Source organism: Scomber japonicus, chromosome 8 (assembly GCF_027409825.1).
Source record: "Scomber japonicus isolate fScoJap1 chromosome 8, fScoJap1.pri, whole genome shotgun sequence".
Lineage (NCBI taxonomy): Eukaryota > Metazoa > Chordata > Actinopteri > Scombriformes > Scombridae > Scomber > Scomber japonicus.
This window is the reverse complement of record NC_070585.1, coordinates 16,157,855-16,175,664: the sequence shown is the minus strand read 5'-3', so window position 1 is coordinate 16,175,664 and position 17,810 is coordinate 16,157,855. Positions and strand designations below refer to the sequence as shown.

Below are 17,810 nucleotides of genomic sequence, written 5' to 3'. Positions count from 1 at the left end.
GCTGGGCAGCAGGGGGCTACCCTGCAGGCTCCTCCATATGGAACGCGTTAGCCTAGCGATTGCTAATGAAATGCAGACTGACGTCAGGCAGACACCCACCCATTGTTTTGCTGCTTAATTTGTTATAATATTTGTCTTACAAATGAGGATTTTGCCAGGACAGAGGAAGAATGAGAGGCTACAGCCCCTCATGAACAGAAGGTGGGCGAAAGGTTTTACAGCAAGAGTCCAATGTTAAGACGTCAAAGAGGGTTTGAGCATTGACAGTGGAAGTAGAGAAAAGCTATGGGACTTAGCATAAGTGCTAACATAAGAAGGGCAAGGCCCTCAGCTGTCTAAGTGGGAGGTATAGTGACCGGAGGACTAACATGGGTGGGTGAGCTGGAAAGGGAGGGACCGCTTTAAGAGGCTGGGAGTATGTGTTAATTGCATATGGAAGTTTTTAGCATAAACAAACCTTTCTGCATTACTCACAACAATTGTTTTAGGAATGCATCATTCAGACTGCTTCTGCAGCTGCCTGCCTGTTTTATGCATCCTCATTTACACTCTTTTAGTAATTGTTTTTCTTTTATTTATAATTCTCTCTCTCTCTCTCTCTCTCTCTCTCTCTCTCTCTCTCTCTCTCTCTCTCTCTCTCTCTCTCTCTCTCTCTCTCTCTGTCTCCCTCTCTCTCTTCATCTTCTTCAAGCCCATTCACCCAGTTTCCAATATACAGAGAAGCCGTCCTAAAATAGGCTCAGTGGAGCAAGTTTAAGAATGCTTTTGTTATTCCAAAGGAGTTGCTGTAATTGACCACCACCTGGGCATCTGGCAGAAGTCACAGTGAGCCAGAGAGCAGGGGATGCAGTGAGAGAGGAAGGAGCTGTGAATGGAAAGAATGAAAGAAATGACAAAATAAAGATGAACAAATGGAGACTGAGTAAAGACAAGAAAGGAGGAGAGATTAATGAAGGTCGGGTCAGGGGTGAATGATGGAAAGTGTATTGCTATGCCCCTGTCTCCCTTTCCCCCTACCCACCTCTCTCTCTCTGTCTCTTGCTCTCTCACTCTGACATGTCAGTTCGAAGGTGCTTTATTGGCGTGAGTAATGATGGGAGGTGTTGCCAGGGTAATTACATAGCACATTAAAGGGTTTTATAAACATTACAGTTCCTCCTTTGCCCGGTGGCAAGGCCAAAGGGGCAGGAAGAGGGAAAAAACAGAATGAGAGAAATGGACACAGTGAGAGGGAGCAGAAGCAGCACAAAGGAGAGTGGGGAGGATGGAAGAGTAAAGGGCAGGAAGACAGAAGGGAGGAGTGTAGAAGAGATGAACAGAAAAGATGACAGGAGTGAAGGTTACCATGCTCAAGGATTCCATCGCTGAGTGCCTGAACATGAAACAGGAAGAAAAAGAAAAAAAAAACATGCCGGATCAGCGTCCAACACAAACCACAGCTGCAATTCACATCACTATGCATAGAGAGCAAAGGATAACTCTCTCTCACATACACACATGTGCACATACTTACACAAATTTGTGCATACCCTTGTTGACACAATCTTTGCATTTGCTCATAAGCATCTACACTATAGCCACACACTCAGCTGTGCCCTGTCTGTCACTGAGGGTCATGACACAATCACTCACCCAAACACACACAACCACAAGGACCATAATTAAACAAACATCCACCCAGTCGCTGAGCATTGCATATTTATGTACAACCTCATTGGTCAAAAGCAATTAGCTCGAACATGCTCTCAGAGCACACAAAGCAGCCTCTGCCAGTCAGTGTCAGACAGCATGCAGTCACTTCTCCTGCAGTAAATCTTCATCACATAGGTCTTTTTTTGTTTGCCCCTTTGTTCTGAAGTTTTCCTGTTTTCCATAGAAATCAATTACTGTCCAGGGATTAATTAATGGGGATGGTCTTGGCTTATTGGCCTCTATAGGAGGTCATGTCATGGCCTCCTTAAGATGTTGATAAATGATCCAGGTATTTAATGATGGAGGCATCCAAGTTTGACATATTTATGTGTGTTACTAACCACTCCACTAATGCAAAGTGTCCAAGCTTCAGCAAGCGGTCTTGCCAGATGAGAGAATACATATATTCATCTATATCAATATCTATAGCTATAGCTATATACATATATATATATATATATACATATATGAAAGCATGTCCGAATGAAGATGATTTTTACATGACAGCAAGTGTAGGCTGAAGAACAAGACTCCCTGGGCACGATTCACTCTGTAAAACCAGGCTTTGGCCTGACAGTGACAAGCTAGATTGCATGAATAATTACCTTGACATGAGTCCAAAGCAGCATCAAACCCTCCAACTTTAAAGTGTCAAAGTAAAGTTATTCCAGTGCTTCAGCTGGGCTATGTATAGAGACAACAGCTGCAATGGATTCCGGGACGCAGAGGAGAGTAAATGTTCATATTCATTGGATTAATCTTGCTAAGGGAGAGAAAGGAGCAGGCTGTGCACCACCAACATCGTCGCTAATAAAAACAATATTTTGCTTTTCTCTTCATCTCAACCGCGGCTCACTATCGCACAAACGGCTCTCCACTAATTAATTCCTGCTCTTACTTAGCTGCAGCTGCCGATTCTCTCATCTTGCAGACGCAGACAAGTGGCGAACAGGTTCTCATTTCAAAGCCCAGCACACTGTACACATTCCATGACTTCGCATGGGCCCCCCTGTCATCAAAGGGCCTTTATTAAGTGTCTCATACATTTACACATTGGGGAACAGTTTAAACTTGGCCCGTGATTAACAGAGCAGGGATATCTATCCCAGAAACCAATGTTAGGCTGACATCTCAACATCTGATGTGAAGTTTGAGGCTCATGTCTGCAGGTATTAATCAAAGCCACAAGCCTCTCTCTCCCTCAAGAGAGCCCACATACACACAGGCCTGTTTCCCCAGTCCCTCCTCCCGTCCAAACATATACAGCCCATACCTTATAGACAAAGCTAATTGGACACAATCCACTGCACTTGACACATCCAAATCTGCACAGTGTGTCACCAGGATGATGGATTGCATTTATACTGTTCAAAGTTTTCAAAGTGGCTAACACTTTAGAGCACACAGCGGGGGGATGATATTGCCTGTCTGCCAACTTGTCTTTGACTAAACCAAAGCATATCTAAACTTGACTCCTTACACACGCCACTACACACACACACACACACACACACACCCATCTCACTGTCATAATGAGTCAACAACTGGCCCGCAGCTCAGACGCTCCAAGCTCTACATTAGGTTCCACTCCTGTCACCCATAACATAGAGTTCAGCACACCATGCCTCTCCTCACGGGTGACCTTGGGGTCAGGCCAGAATATAATGAGAGTGCTGTTTGGGGATTTGTTGGACTGTGATAGAGAAAGGGCAAGCACACGCAATGCACCCTGGGTCTTTGTCTGGGTGCTGATGGTATTGACGAGCACTGATCGATGTTAATTGCTAGACAGAATGGCCATATTGACCAGGCTCCCTGGATGAAGAAGCCTGCAGGCCCAGTCAAAGAGAAAGAGACAGAGATACAGGGAGGAAAAGCTGCTGGGCCCAGACCTACAGCAGCTACTGGGCCCCAGATATATACACACACACGCACACACAGCTCTCATTCACTTTAATGAGTTGAGAGAGGAGCACAAAGGCATAACGTCCATCAATGCCAAGTCTATTCAACACAACAGAGGGTATATGCAAAAAATATGTGTCCTGGTGTGTGTCTCTTTGTGTGTATGTGTGTGCATGTGTGTGCACATGTGCACGTATGATAATGATAATGTGTGTGGCAAAGTTGGTCTGCATGAAAGTACAAAGGTTTTTGAGTGCAGGGAAACGGCAAGGGGACATGTATGTGAGGATGTGTGTGAATATAGGTTTGTGTGTGCGTCTTAGCTAAGGATCAATAGGCAGGAGCTGCAGAGGCAAAGACATGGGCAATCAATATGCTGGCTGCAAACAGAGGGAGGGACAGAGTGAGCAGATAAAAAACAGCCGGGGAGATTAAAGAGACAGATAGGGAGGACAGAAAATGAAAGAGAGAAAGAGTGATGTGACAGAAGGGGTGAGAGAGAAAGAAAAGGCCTCTTCGGTTTTAAATCAGTTTCCCCCCAACTTTGGGTTATTTTTGGGACAATGTGCGTGCAAAGGTAATATTTTGTTTCTTTCTGCCAGCACAAACACCTGCCGATCATTTCGCTCCATCATAAACTTTACATGCAGCAAGTAATCAGTGTAAAATTACAGGACAAAAAAAGTTGTTCAAGCACAGTTTTGTTTTAACAAGTATTGAAAGCTTGAACAACAACCATATATTTTAATGGTCTATGACCCCAGATCTTTCATTTGAACCTTAATGGATGTTCATAGTGCTGAGCCAGATACCTTAACTCTGGTCTCCCAGAAGAATCTCATAAATTGTATGAATTTACAATGGCAGTAAGATAATCTCATCTTTTGGAAAATCTACTACTATCTACAAATCTACTCCTACCATTAAATCAGGCTTTTGTGTATCATATGAATGAAGTTTGGATCTTCTGCCTGCTAGTCTGTCCTCCACTACTGTACCAAGTTGTGCTATAGTCCCTTTTCTGAACCCTTCCATCTGGGCTTAAGAGTACCAGACGGGCCCATACCTCATCACCAGAATGTGGTTCAAATCCCTCTCCACAACATTTACACTCTTGTCCCTTGCAGCAGTGCGGTGAGCGGCGAAAAAGCACCCAGACACAGGTGCAAAGACAGAGAGAGCCAGTGGTAGGAAAGAAGGCCAGAGGCTTGTCTATGGAGCATGACTGGAAAGGCATTCAACCACAGTACCCCTACCCAGCCTAGCTCAACCCTGTCCAGTTGCAGAAGTCTGTGTGTGTGTGTGTGTGTGTGTGTGTGTGTGTGTGTGTGTGTGTGTGTGTGTGTGTGTGTGTGTGTGTGTCAGTGAGTGTGTGTGTGTGTGTGTGAGAGAGAGAGTGAGTGTGTGTGTGATTTGAAAGTACAATGTTGAAAAGAATAAGCCTACACTTGGAGCCAAGATAACTGTCCCTGATGTATGAGGCCAACCCCCTCCCACCTACACACACACATAGACACACACTCATGCACGCACAAATTTACTCTCCTCTATTCTTTCTCTTAGTGTGTGTGTGTGTGTGTGTGTGTGTGTGTGTGTGTGTGTGTGTGTGTGTGTGTGTGTGTTTGTGCGCGCGCGTGTGTGAATGAAAGGTATGGCAGGAGTGTTGTGTTGGCTTGGCTGACCGTCTGCGGTTGTGCGGCAGTGAGAGGGAGTTTTGGGAGCTCAGAGCGGGCGTTGCTGCCGAAATCCCTGAGAAATGTTCGTTTTGGATCCGTATCCGTGCTTACATACCGCCCTCCCGACTGTCTCTCATTCTCTGTTTCATTTTTCCCTCTTAAGGTTTAACTTAAAAGTTATGAAATGGGGAGTCAAAATACATCACTTGAAAGCACAGCGACTCCGTGTGTGTGTGTGTGTGCGCGCGCGCGTGCGTGCGTGTGTGTGTGTGTGTAACTGAGTGAGTGCACTACCCTCCAAACTTCATCCTGAGAACGGGGCCACTGAGGCTGCAGGGGTAAGGTTATCTTTAGGGGAGATAATAGAGGCCAAAAAGTCTTGTTTTTAAGGCAGATGTTAACATGACTAAGGCAGGTGTCTTTGTTTTATAAAAAATCTTTATTATATTTTTTTTTACACTTTCTCTATCGGTTAGAGACATTTTCATCCAGATAAAATTACATAATTCAAGTCGTTCCCTATGCATTTTGCTTTTTTCAAGAATTTCTATAAACACATTAGTTGAAATAAGGCAGAAGAGATAACAATAATAACGACCTGTTGGAAATTTCCCTGATTCGGGGAAATTTTGGAAGTTGGTTTGTATTAACAAGAGACTTTATATCACCTCATTAGCAGTTTTTTTACTTAAAATTGATATTTCTTCGGTGTTAGTTTGGTCGGCATCGCATAGCGACTGACTAATCCCATTTTGATCCAATAAGTGTGCATATGCGTGTGAGTGAAGGAGAGAGAGAGAGAGAGCGGTGGGAGGGGGTGAGGAGAAGAGAGGAGAGGAGGGAGGGAAGGAGGGAGGATTGATCCGCGTCTGTTAAAATCTTGTTCTGGTTTTTCTTGGAGTGAGGTCTGTGCCTGCCGACGCGCCTCTCCTGTGCAGCCCCCCTCAAGAAGAGCTTCTTATGGAAGGAAACCTTGGAATTTTTTGAAAGGGAGAACGCTCTAATACCAGAAAAGTGGATAAAAAACGCACCACTGGGTTGTTTCTGCGTTCTCTCTTGCGTTTTCTCCTCTGGTGTCTGAATGAAACAGGGAGGCAGATATAAAGGGCAGAGGGACGGTGCAGGTTTTGGACTGGGAGTCGATATGTCAGTGTGATTTTGAGTAAACACGTTTCCAGTGGGCCCGTTTAACTTTTATTTCTTCAGAAACTGGCGAGCTCGTCTTCTCTCCTCTTACACCGCGGAGTTCGTTTTTCTCGGAACGAAGAGACTTTCGTGTTTTTTCCCCTTCAGAGAAACTGCTTAAACTTTCTACGTTTAAAAAAATAAATAAAAAGATCGGATTGCATTTTCCCCCTTCAAACATTTTGGAGGTGATGTCATCGTGCTGTGTTTTGGCTGGTATTGTGTCGAGAAGGCGCAGGGAGGACTACTGCAGCCAGGCGGTAACCAGCGGCTGAGGCTGCGGGGAAGTCCGGAAAATCAGGTGCAAAGTGCGGCTGTCATTTCCTCACTGTGTCGCCGGTGGCTGAGTCTGCCACCCAGTCACAGCTGTTCCCATCCTCTCCAGCCACCCCTCCCTCACTCGTCTTTCCTTCTCCTTTATTATCCCTTCCCATTCTCATTCAGCACTCTCCATATACCCCTCTGAGCTGGACCGCTCCGGGACCTTATCACTCTCCCTGTCGGACACTGTTGGTGGGTGTCACCTGAGCCACAGACCCGTTGATCCAGCGTGGGGGCGCAGACATGACCGAGACCGCCTTGCATTACCCTGCGCCCGCAGAGCCCCCGTCTCCAGCTCACTGTTTGCTTCATCAGCCAGCCCAGGTAGCCCACCTCAAACAGTTCCTGATCCTGCACTGCTGGGACTAAACCTTCCTCCTGCTCCTGCGTGTGTTGGGACAAGCACTCTTTTCTTCTGTCATCTTACCTACTACAGAATTCATTTTGGAGACCAGAAGCTTGCTGTTGCGCTAAAACGTTACGCATTGGATTACGCAGAAGATTACGCGCGCGTCGCATCTGTCCACAGGGCCAAGCATCATTGTGAGGGTCAACAAGGTCGATTGGAGTTTGTCATTTGTGAGGCGTGCGCGCGCTTTCACCTGTTCCTCTACTTGTCGGGGACGCGGAGTGTTTAAAGCCCTAACCTCCCCCCCTTTTCTCCCCCGCCCATCCGTCTCTCCACCGGTCTGGACAGCTGTTAGAGGTTGCCCGGCGGTCACAGTGGCACAGTTACTCCGGCCTCAAACCCCACCTTGCCCGCGCCCGCACATCTACCCACGCCGGGGGAACTGGGGTACGCCGCCGCCGATGCCAACGGGAGTGTCCGCTGACTCTTTGACTCTGCACAACATCCAGCGGATTCCAGCACCAGAGGGGAACTCTCCGGACTGTCGGACTGGCTCAGACCGAGCGAGGAGACTGTCTCTGGGCCAAGTTCCATAGTGGAGGGGGGAAGCAATGTGGTCCCTTCTTTCCACGCTGACCGTCTTGTAAGTCACTTTTATCACTTTATTGTGTAATAATCTCATTTTCTTACTCAGGTTCTTTGTCTTTCTTCAGTTTTTAAATTATTTCCATGAAGGGCCTATAGCTATGGATGAAGATGATGGAGAGGAAGGTTGCAGTGTCTAACGATTACATCACTCCTCATCAGTCCCCATAGAAAACATGCCATGGAAGGCCCTGTTTTGATTGGCTGACAGTTCAGGGTCACTGGGTCAGAGTCAGGGCCATGTTACTCATAAAACCTGCCATAAACATCTCCATCACCATCTGCACTTACTTCAGGGATGGCCAAGCTGGCTTAGGGAAGGCCATTTTCCCATCGCCAAAAAAATGTTTTTTTTTCCTATTGAAAATATTTCAAAAGTTGAGTCAAATAACACCGGCTTTATCTAGTGGGATAGGAAAATGATATAGTGCCAAGAGCAAATCTAAGGGAGGAGGATACAGACTCAGGGGGTTTGAGTTTGCCCATTTGAGGTGTGTCTTGTTAAAAGCCAGGGGATTTATTTTTCTTTCTTTGTGTCGGCTGTACTTCTCCCAGATGGCAGTCATCTCCAGATACTTCTCATTCCTCACACAACCTGGACAGGGTGTGTGCTGCTGCTGCTGCTGCTGCTGCTGTTGCTGCTGGTGTCTGCCTGACTTTCTTTCTCTTCTGTGTCTCCCTCATACTCTCTCCACTTACCCACCTAACTGCCTACATCTGTCTTCCTGTCTTGCCTATACCCCATTTTTCCACAGATATTTGCTCAGATAAAAAGTATGAATTAATAACTGATGAATGATGGCGCCCCTGGCAGTATCTGAGGAGGAGCAGTTGGAGTGTTTAGTCTGCTGGTTTTAGTTTAAGTCTACCAGAGCCAATAATCTATCCATTCATTTCCTTCTTGCCTATCGCTTTTACCACAGCCACTTCATCATATCTGCACTTATTCTCAAAACATGTTGTTTTACCAACTTGATGATGAGTCTTCAGTCAATGAGAAAAGCCACGAGCCTTTTGCCACAACAACCTGTTGCTCTTCTCCTAAAGCCACAGCTCCATATCAAGGCTCTCTGCTTCTCTAACCATTGCTCCACCATTGGATCTGTTACTGCTGATACCACTCACACACCCACTAGCCTAACCACTATTCCTCACCAAGGGCCACTGCTGAACATCTGAAACTCTTGCAATGTGCCGAAGCCCACTGCTCCAGTGTTGGCCTACCACTCTAACCACTGCTACACACAGCTGAAACCGCTGCTCTGCACTGAGTCCCACCAGGCCGACCACTCTCACTCCATGCTGGTGCCCAGTCCTCGGTGCTGAGGCCTGCTAGTCTAACCACAGCCTCCATATGGTAGATCTACTGGGACGCAGGTTTATGATGTCAGACCCTTGCTTGTTTTGGCAGCTGGCCAAGGCACACCGGGCTTTCCCTCTCTCCATACCTCCTTCTGTCTTTACTTCCCTGACTTTTACTCTGCGCTCTCTTATTCTCTCATTTTCTCATCCCTCCCCCACCCCCGGCTGATCCTGTCTCCCTCTTTCCTCTCTCCTTCTCTTTCTCTCTGTGGCTGGCATAATATGGAGTGTCTGTGGTTTTTGTGGGAGCGGGGGAATCCAGTGCTGAGGCACTTTTCCTGCAGTGTCCTCGGCGGCAGTGCAGCCTTGGTGTTTTAACAGCTGAGAGTCCTCACAATGCACAGCGCTCAGGTTTTTTCGGCTGCGCAGGCAAAATGTGAGGGCCAACACTCTATTGCATTGCCCAGGATGTCTGCATCTATTAGAACAACTCAACAGCCAACACACCAGCTATGGGAAAGAAAAGATTGGGAAGAGAAGGGCTGAGAGAAAGGAAGCTAGATGTTTGTGATGGTATATATATGTGTGTGTGTGTGTGTGTGTGTGTGTGTGTGAGTCAGGAGGCAGTGACATGTGTTACGATGTGCATGAGTTGAACCCCCTTCCTCTTTCTTTCCCATTATTTATCTTTTTGTCTACTTCTCACGCCAGACCACACTCTGTGGTTACACTACTGTCTCTCATTTTGGCACTTTTTCTTCTCCTTTCTTAGAGGTGTAACCTTAGTCTTTTTTTTAATCCCTCTCTCCTCTTTCTCACATCTGTGCATCTGCCCACTCTTTCTGATTTTATCTCACCTCTTTTATTCTCTGTCAGAATTCTCTGGCTTCATCTCCCCTCTGTTTATTCTTACATCACCTTCCTCTGTCCTGCCTTCTCCCTATCCTTTTGTATACCTCTCAGTCTACCTCTCTCTCCTCCTCACTATCTCCCTGTCTCAGCAACGTGTATGTCTTTGCTTTGGCCCAGCTGTCAGCTGCCTGCTCCTCCTGTACACACACACACACACACACGCTACACACATCTGCACATCTGTGTGCATGCCCATGACAGTGTGGAGGAGTCACCTCGCTAACCCCAAACATAAAGGAAGATGGGAGGCAGGGAGTGATAGTAGAAAGGTAGAGTGGACAGAGAGGCGAGGAAAGAGAGAGAGATAAGGTAGAGGAAAGATAGGGAGGACAACAAGTCAGAGAAAGAGAGAGAGCAGAGAGGGAAGAGGCATGCAGAGAGATAGCAAAGAATGAGGTGGGGAAAGACAAAAGTTGTAGAATTGCTTTTCAGCCCACACACTTAGTTCTGAACTTCTTCAAGTCTGCAGCCACTAATTCAGAGCAGTTCAAGGACTGCCAGAATAGATTTTGCGCAACTCTCTCCCTCCCTTTCTAAAGCTGTAAATAACAATTGATATATCGAAGGTCAAGGTCTAAACTTCAATTAAGCAATGAGATAAAGTGAGAAGAATTTTAATTGTAACTACAACCAGCTGTTTCTGTCATAAATGTCTATAAATATCTAGATAGTCAGGAGGATAAGGTAGAAATAAGTAATAATCCACATAAATTAAACACACACCTATTCTGCATGCTACACCACTATAATTATTCCTCATCTGTTGATTCCTCCATAAATCATTTTTCCACACATTTTGGTAGCTCATGTTCTCACTTATTCATAGCATCTCTAAATGTGACCACAGTCTACCGCTCTCCAAAGCCACATCACAGCAGCGTGTACACCTGTAGTCAAGCCCAGCTGTCTACATATATGCAGCAGCCAAATAAGCCAGCCCATTCCCTTAGATGTCCAAACCAAAACATGTTCTAGTTGTCTCGGCATGTTTGCCATTTCGCCACGGTCCAATCAGGTCATTTGGAGGCCAGATTTTGGTGTGGCGAAAGTCACTGATGGGTCAAAAAATGGGTTTGGACAGAAGGCTGGTAGCGTAACTATAAACACTGCTCTGGGTGTTGTCTGTCTGCCGATCCCTGGACATCTGCCTGTCTGTATGTCAAGTTGCTGTGCCAGCTGCACACCCAGCAGTGTGAGTAATCACCCAATAAGGGACAGACATGTTGAACAGAGAGAACGGCAGAGAAGAAAGAGATGGAAATGATGGTGTCACACTTGACTCTTCCAACATTAAATGTTGCTTACATATTTCTAAACGCATCTGTTTCTACTTTTTCCAGATGTATCCAGATGTTGCTGGTGATGTGCAATCCATTACAGGTAAGAGTCTGCAGGCATGACAATGAATGATTTTACAGTATAAAAGACATGTTGCATATTTGTTGTAGGTGCAAATTTTAAGGCCTGGCCTGTTCATGACTTGGTATGTGTGTGTGTGTGTGTGTGTGTGTTTGTGTGTGTGTGTGTGTGTGTGTGTGTGGCGCGCCAACCTCTGGATGTGTTCATGTGTGTTCTCAGCAGGTACTTGGTGTGGATGGGGTCAACTTCAGTGTGCATGTGGAGAACCAGACACAGGTGCGAGACACCATGAGTCGGCGACACCACCGGGTTTACCAGCTCTACAGTCGCACTAGCGGCAAACACGTCCAGGTGCTGGGACGCAGAATCAGCGCCCGTGGAGAAGATGGAGACAAATATGGTAAGACACACACACACAGAGGTGTGTGGGGAGGCAGTAATACACAGATTAACACTTTGGTACATCTATGTGAATGCATCACTGAGATTCACAAAATTCTGATTTGCACACATGCACACTCACACCATCTAAAGACTACACGTACAAAGACTTGAAGGTTGACCAAGTGCATGCATGAACGGATACAGAATGCAGCTGTGTAGGCACACTCACAAAAGCACACACACATGCCTCCCCAGGCTTTGGCAGAGGGGCAGTGGAGCTTGTCTTGGGAGTACAAAGACCTCATCGACTGGCTGCTGACTCAATGATTCACAAGAGAGCAAAAGAAAGAGAGGGAGAGAGAGAAAGAAGGTGTTAGTGGAAAAAAAAGCGTGAGTTAGACGGAGAAGCCTGGCAGGTAGAGTGTCGGACTGAGTGTTAGAAACTCATCTCCTTCATTGATCCCTGCATTGATTTCTCATCCTCCCTGTTGTCTCCTCTGGATTTAAAACAGCAGGCTTCCTCTCCCGCCCTCCCTCCATCCTTTACACTCCCTCTGTCCATCCCCCACTCCCTCCTCCTCTCCACCTTCTCCATCTGTAATGATGTCTAACCCATTCTTAAACTATGCACAGAATCAATGGGCTAAAGAAAGCCAAGCCATAAAGCTAGAGTTCATATTTCTGTATGAACTCCAGTCGTGGCTCATATTGCATATTCCTTCCATTCACAAACATGTCAGGTTGATAACGTGCCACTTCAAGAAATAAATTAGATGGTAGATGCAGAAGAAGATACCACGCTAAAGACTAAAAGAGACCAACTGTGTCACTGAGGTATTACACCAGGGAACCAATAGCAGAAAGAGAAGAAATACAGCAAAGAAGGGGTTGGTGCATGAAGATATAAACATGAAGCGAAAGAGCAGAAGGGAGACGAGAGGAGAGTTGGGGGAAGAGAGGAAGAGGACAAGCGGGAGGGAGGTATTGATTTCTCTTGACCCCTTTGTTGACTAAGGTCATGTAGGAACCATTTTAGGGATTTATTTTTAAACAGGCACAAGCACTCTCTGAAGATGTGTAGTTAGTGAAGCAATATTGCCTGAAAGGATGAACACGCATGCACCTGCAAACACACAAACACACAGGGCCACACGCACACACCTTAAAACAACAGGGTCGCAGACACTCAATCTGTGTGTTCTCCTGCTGCTCTTACACCCACTGTGCTCTGTCTGTTCGTGGCTGTTATCTTTTTTATGAGGCCCATTTGTGGTCAGCGGCCTCACATCCATGTGTGTGACCAGGCTTATCTTACAACCATCTGTCCAGCCAGAGACATTTACATCTGTGTGTGATTTATCAGCATGTTTAATAGCAGCTATGAATCCTAAAACTGATTCAATGTGAATGCCTTACCTGGTTTAAAAGCCAAATCTGATTTAATGGTGGTAGGTAATCTGAGCAATTAATGTCACTCCATTAATGGAAGCTTGAATGTTGTTTTTTGCTGGCAAGTGATGGCACACAGTATAGAACTAACTGACCTCGAAATTTGGGCTACCCCAATCCTTCTACCTTTAATATGTATGTGGTAAAACCTAATAGACCTGAGAGAACAGCTAAACACAATCACACTGTGGCTCTAATGTCTGTCTGTCCTTCTGTCTGTCCCTTCACAAGCCCAGCTCGTAGTGGAGGCCGATACCTTTGGTAGCCAGGTGAGAATCCGGGGCAAAGAAACCAATTTCTACCTGTGCATGAACCGCAGGGGCAAGCTGGTAGGAAAGGTGAGACTTCTTTTGGTTTATCAAGACATGAACAGAGACAAAAAAAACATCTTGATTGTATTTTCATTCAGTTTCCTGACCAGCCTCTCTTTGTTTCTCCAAATGTGTGTGTGTGTGTGTATGGGTGGGTACCTGTTGTTTCTCTGCTCTCTCAGAAGGCCAGTAATCGAAGCGCCGACTGCGTCTTTGTGGAAAAGGTTCTGGAAAACCACTACACAGCTCTGATGTCAGCGCGCTACACAGGCTGGTATGTGGGCTTCACGAAAAGAGGGCGTCCTCGCCGTGGCCCCCACACACTCCCCAACCAGCAGGACGTACACTTCATGAAGCGCTTCCCACCTGGGGAGCAGCCTGACCTCACCACTCCCTTTCGCTTCACCACCGTAAGCAAGCGGGGCAAGAGGGTACGTGCTACTGGGCCCCGCTAGTAGTGGCTAACACTAGCACCAACTGTCTTGTCATCCAGAGCTTTGACCTGAGCCTGAAAATGGCTAACCTAGTCATCTCTTCCGTCTCACATGACTGAATACCTCCCTTTGTTGGGACAAACATTGACCAGAAACTTGATGAATCATTCATGGGGTTTAGCTTTACACCTACTAATTTGCCACTACAGCCCCCTAGTTAGTGATCATTCTTCTCAGTTTTAGTTCCCTTACTGGACCAACTGGACCATTACTGGTCCATCACTGGAAGCTCTATGGACCTGGTCTGCTTCCCTTCATAGACCAGAAATATTGAAAGGGAACCTGAAGGGCAACCAAACAGAGTCCCCAGCTTATGGCTCCACAAAGGCCTTTATTCCACAACCACAAAAACCACAAGGCCTTCACGTCTCCTGTTCTGGACCAGCTGGACAATGTAAAGTATGGGATTACAACTGGACCATGCAGAGAGAACAAGGGTGGGAAAGACTGACTGAACAAGGGAGTGGGTGCTTATCCTACGGAATAAAGGGAAAACAGGAGGGAGAAGACTGCGGAAAAAACTGTGGAGAGGACAAAGGGATGAAATGATCTGCACCAAACAAATAATGGACTATTGACATGTGACGCACTTATTTTTCCCACCGCTAAATTGGTGGGAACCTGTGAGACTGTCGGATGAATGGATGGATGAATGAGGAAATGATTAAGTGAGTGACTTACTGAATTAATGTATGTTTGTAAGATGAAGAAATATATGTAACAGTGTGTATGGGTTTGTGTGTGTGTGTATTTGTGTGTATGAGTGCGTGCACCAACAACCGTAAGTGAAGCTGGATCACAAGGGACTCTGGAGAGGGACCATACAGTCCCTGCATGAACCCGTGACAACTCACTGCAGGGACTGAAGCTTCAGGAACTGGAATGTATAAAAACCAAGCTGCACCAAAAAACAGCCAGCCAATCACAAAAACCAAACCAATGACTGACCAAAGACAACTGGAGACCTTCTTCATGACTCCTCCGTACGCCCTGCAACCCCCCCCCCCCCCCCCCACCCCCAACCCCGAGGACACAACACCCTCAGCTTATAGGTGCAGAGGATGACAAGCGCAGGGGGGCGACAAGGCGGGGAGGGTGCCTTCTCTATTAGCATTGCTATAGAAACGACCCAGGGGACGATGCTCCCATGCGATACCGTGGATACAGAATGCTGCTACCAGGACATTCAGTGGAACAAACCAAAGTCTCATGCATACACACAGGAGAAAAAATATTAAAGGGAACAATTTATTGAAAGTTATATATATATTATATATATAAAAGAAGACAGAAACCCTAAATAAGCAATCTTACTATGACGGTTACTATAATTATTACGATAAAATTATTTCATTTATTTATTTCAGCTCTGTGTGCAGCAGTCTTTCTTGACTCAGTAAACCTTACAGAAACATTTCCTGTGTGTCTTTGAACTGCTTCTTCACATGCACTCATTTCTGTCACGAATAGAAAAAGATTCACATTCTGAGAGGCTCCAGATATGCTTGGATAGCTTTAGTGCATCAACAGAACATAAATAGGCAATCATTCTGATAATTATTGCCTCAGCATTTAAGTAAAAAATACTACACATTTACGTGTTCTGGCTACTGTAGCGTGATGTTTGAATGGTTTTCTGTTGTATATAATCCTGATTTGATACAACAACAATCTCTACTGATGATGATAATACTAATAATGATATTAATAATAATAATGATTATGATAATATTAATAACATCTCTGGCTCTATCAGATCATTGGGGATGATGTTGCGATCAGTCAGAGAGCAGGAATGATTTTTGGCAATATTGTGTTTTGCATCTAATTTTTAGGTATATAATTCAGAGGATTAAAGAAACCAGACATTATCTACTTATTTTATTTACAAAAAACAAAACAAAAACCTTTTTCATAAAATTAACATGGCATACATATCAACATCCACCCCAGAAAGGGATTTTTCACTATGTTTTGGCTAAATTAATTCATTGAAAAATAAAAAAATCCACAGATTATTTTTCATGAAAATTCTTGTTAGTTGCTGCTCCAACTTGCTTTGCAAATCTGAGAAAACTAAGAGATTTGAAAATTTCCTGAGCAAGTATCAAGGGCCAACATCATGGCAAAAACCTTGCTCTGTTCCTCCTTTCAGCTATGAGAGCTACTGTAGCTATTGGATTTTCCACAGAATGTTCTTTGACACCTGCAGCACTTTTATTCAAACCATCAGATCTCTCATAGAGTCAAGGTGCGAGCAGTTGAATCCCAGAGTACAACGGATTCTCGAACTGTAAGTGGTTAGTATGGGTGAAGTATTCACTGGAGGTCTCAAGATCTGATCTCAATAAATTGCACAAACATATAAATCTAAGATTGACCAGATTCACTCAGGAACCCTCTGAAATTGCCAGAAAAACAGCTGACCACCAATTTTCTTGCAAAAAACAACCGTCAACTTGCAAAGTTATACCCTGAATATACAGTATGAAGGATAAGACAAAACAGAGGAAGGGAAACATGCAGTAGTGAGTTTGAGTTTCATAGTTGCTTCTCCTCTCATCTACCCTGCCCTTATCCCCCGCATCCCTCCCCTTCCTTCCCTATCCTAGCGGGAGGTCACTGAAGAGATGTCGCTGCCAAATGACCCAATCATGCCGGGAGACACAAACAGCTGACTCAGGGGGAAAAAAGGGTTGTACCAGAGGATTCCTATTGCAAGGCAGCAGGAATCTGTGCTGGAGGGGGGTGGTATAAGGAGGAGACAGTGGGGTGGGAGGGAAACAGGGGAGGGGGGTATGGGGGTCGGATAAAGAAGAGCGAGCAAGGGGTGGTGGTGGGGTGAGTTGTTCATTTCTGGAACGTTGCTCCAGTTCTACTCGGGAATGATGGAAATATTCTGCGTAGCCAAACCCAGAGTGGAAGGTGTATGGTAATCATGTCGGGGAAGGAATGCCAAATATGTGCGTGAGAACGGAGCTGTGACCTGAGAGCTGCAGGAATTATGGGCCAAAATCCCACAGACCCAGAGGAAGCACACACACCCATACACACATCATATACTAATGGTGCTCCACCAAGCACAAATCCATCCCACATAACTTATTCCCAGAATTTGAAACATTCTACTATACTGAACTAAACCCAGAAATGTAGAAAACCAACCCCCTCAGCAGAGCAACTTCCCCACTGCTCCTAGTCAAGAGAATACATACTGTACAGTAACCAGACAGATGCATTATAGAGCTCAACAACACTAGTCACAGCTTTGCTATAAATGTACCACTTTAAGCATTTTAAACATACATTCCTCCCTCACAGTTATAGTGTTTACCAGACTGCATGTGATCAACTATAACAGGTTGTTTAGACTCCAAACTTGGCTACCAAACAGTTAGAACCCAAGTCTCATAAACAGATTAGACTGTGGGAGATAGTTAAGTTTATACCCCCACCTGGTGGCTATCCTTTAAAACACTTGCGATATTACCACACAATACAGTTTATGGAACATTTGGTTTTTGTTAAATTACTTTATGCAAGCCAGAACTGTGAAAAGTATCAATTGTAAGTTCTTACAAATCAGAAAATCTTGACAGGTCCGTAGGATCAAAATCCTTGACTGTGAATTTGTAACTTAATTTATACAAAATGGAGTTTACCTTTGTGTGTGTGTGTGTGTATATATATATATATATATATATATATACATACATACATACACACACACACACACACACAAATGACACAAAGGTAAACTCCATTTTGTATAACTGACTTAGTGAAGGCAAACTAGCCTTGAGTTACTTTAATTTATTATAACATC

The 17,810-nt window shown here is 45.2% G+C and overlaps 1 protein-coding gene across 1 annotated transcript; it reads left to right on the top strand.

Moving 5' to 3' along the window:
* Positions 1-7,739: 7,739 nt before the first annotated feature.
* On the top strand, positions 7,740-14,067 carry fgf18a (fibroblast growth factor 18a). The gene is made up of 5 exons (XM_053323891.1): positions 7,740-7,771; positions 11,328-11,367; positions 11,569-11,746; positions 13,411-13,517; positions 13,673-14,067. The coding sequence occupies exons 1-5, from the start codon at positions 7,740-7,742 to the stop codon at positions 13,943-13,945; spliced, it is 630 nt and encodes a 209-aa protein (XP_053179866.1). The 3' UTR covers positions 13,946-14,067.
* Positions 14,068-17,810: the final 3,743 nt, after the last annotated feature.

Excerpts from the sequence above, each read along its gene's own strand:
- fgf18a (XM_053323891.1), top strand. The coding sequence starts at position 7,740 with ATGTGGTCCCTTCTTTCCACGCTGACCGTCTT. Across the intron at positions 11,747-13,410 it reads AGAAGATGGAGACAAATATG|CCCAGCTCGTAGTGGAGGCC; the intron begins GTAAGACACACA and ends TCCCTTCACAAG. Across the intron at positions 13,518-13,672 it reads GGGGCAAGCTGGTAGGAAAG|AAGGCCAGTAATCGAAGCGC; the intron begins GTGAGACTTCTT and ends CTGCTCTCTCAG.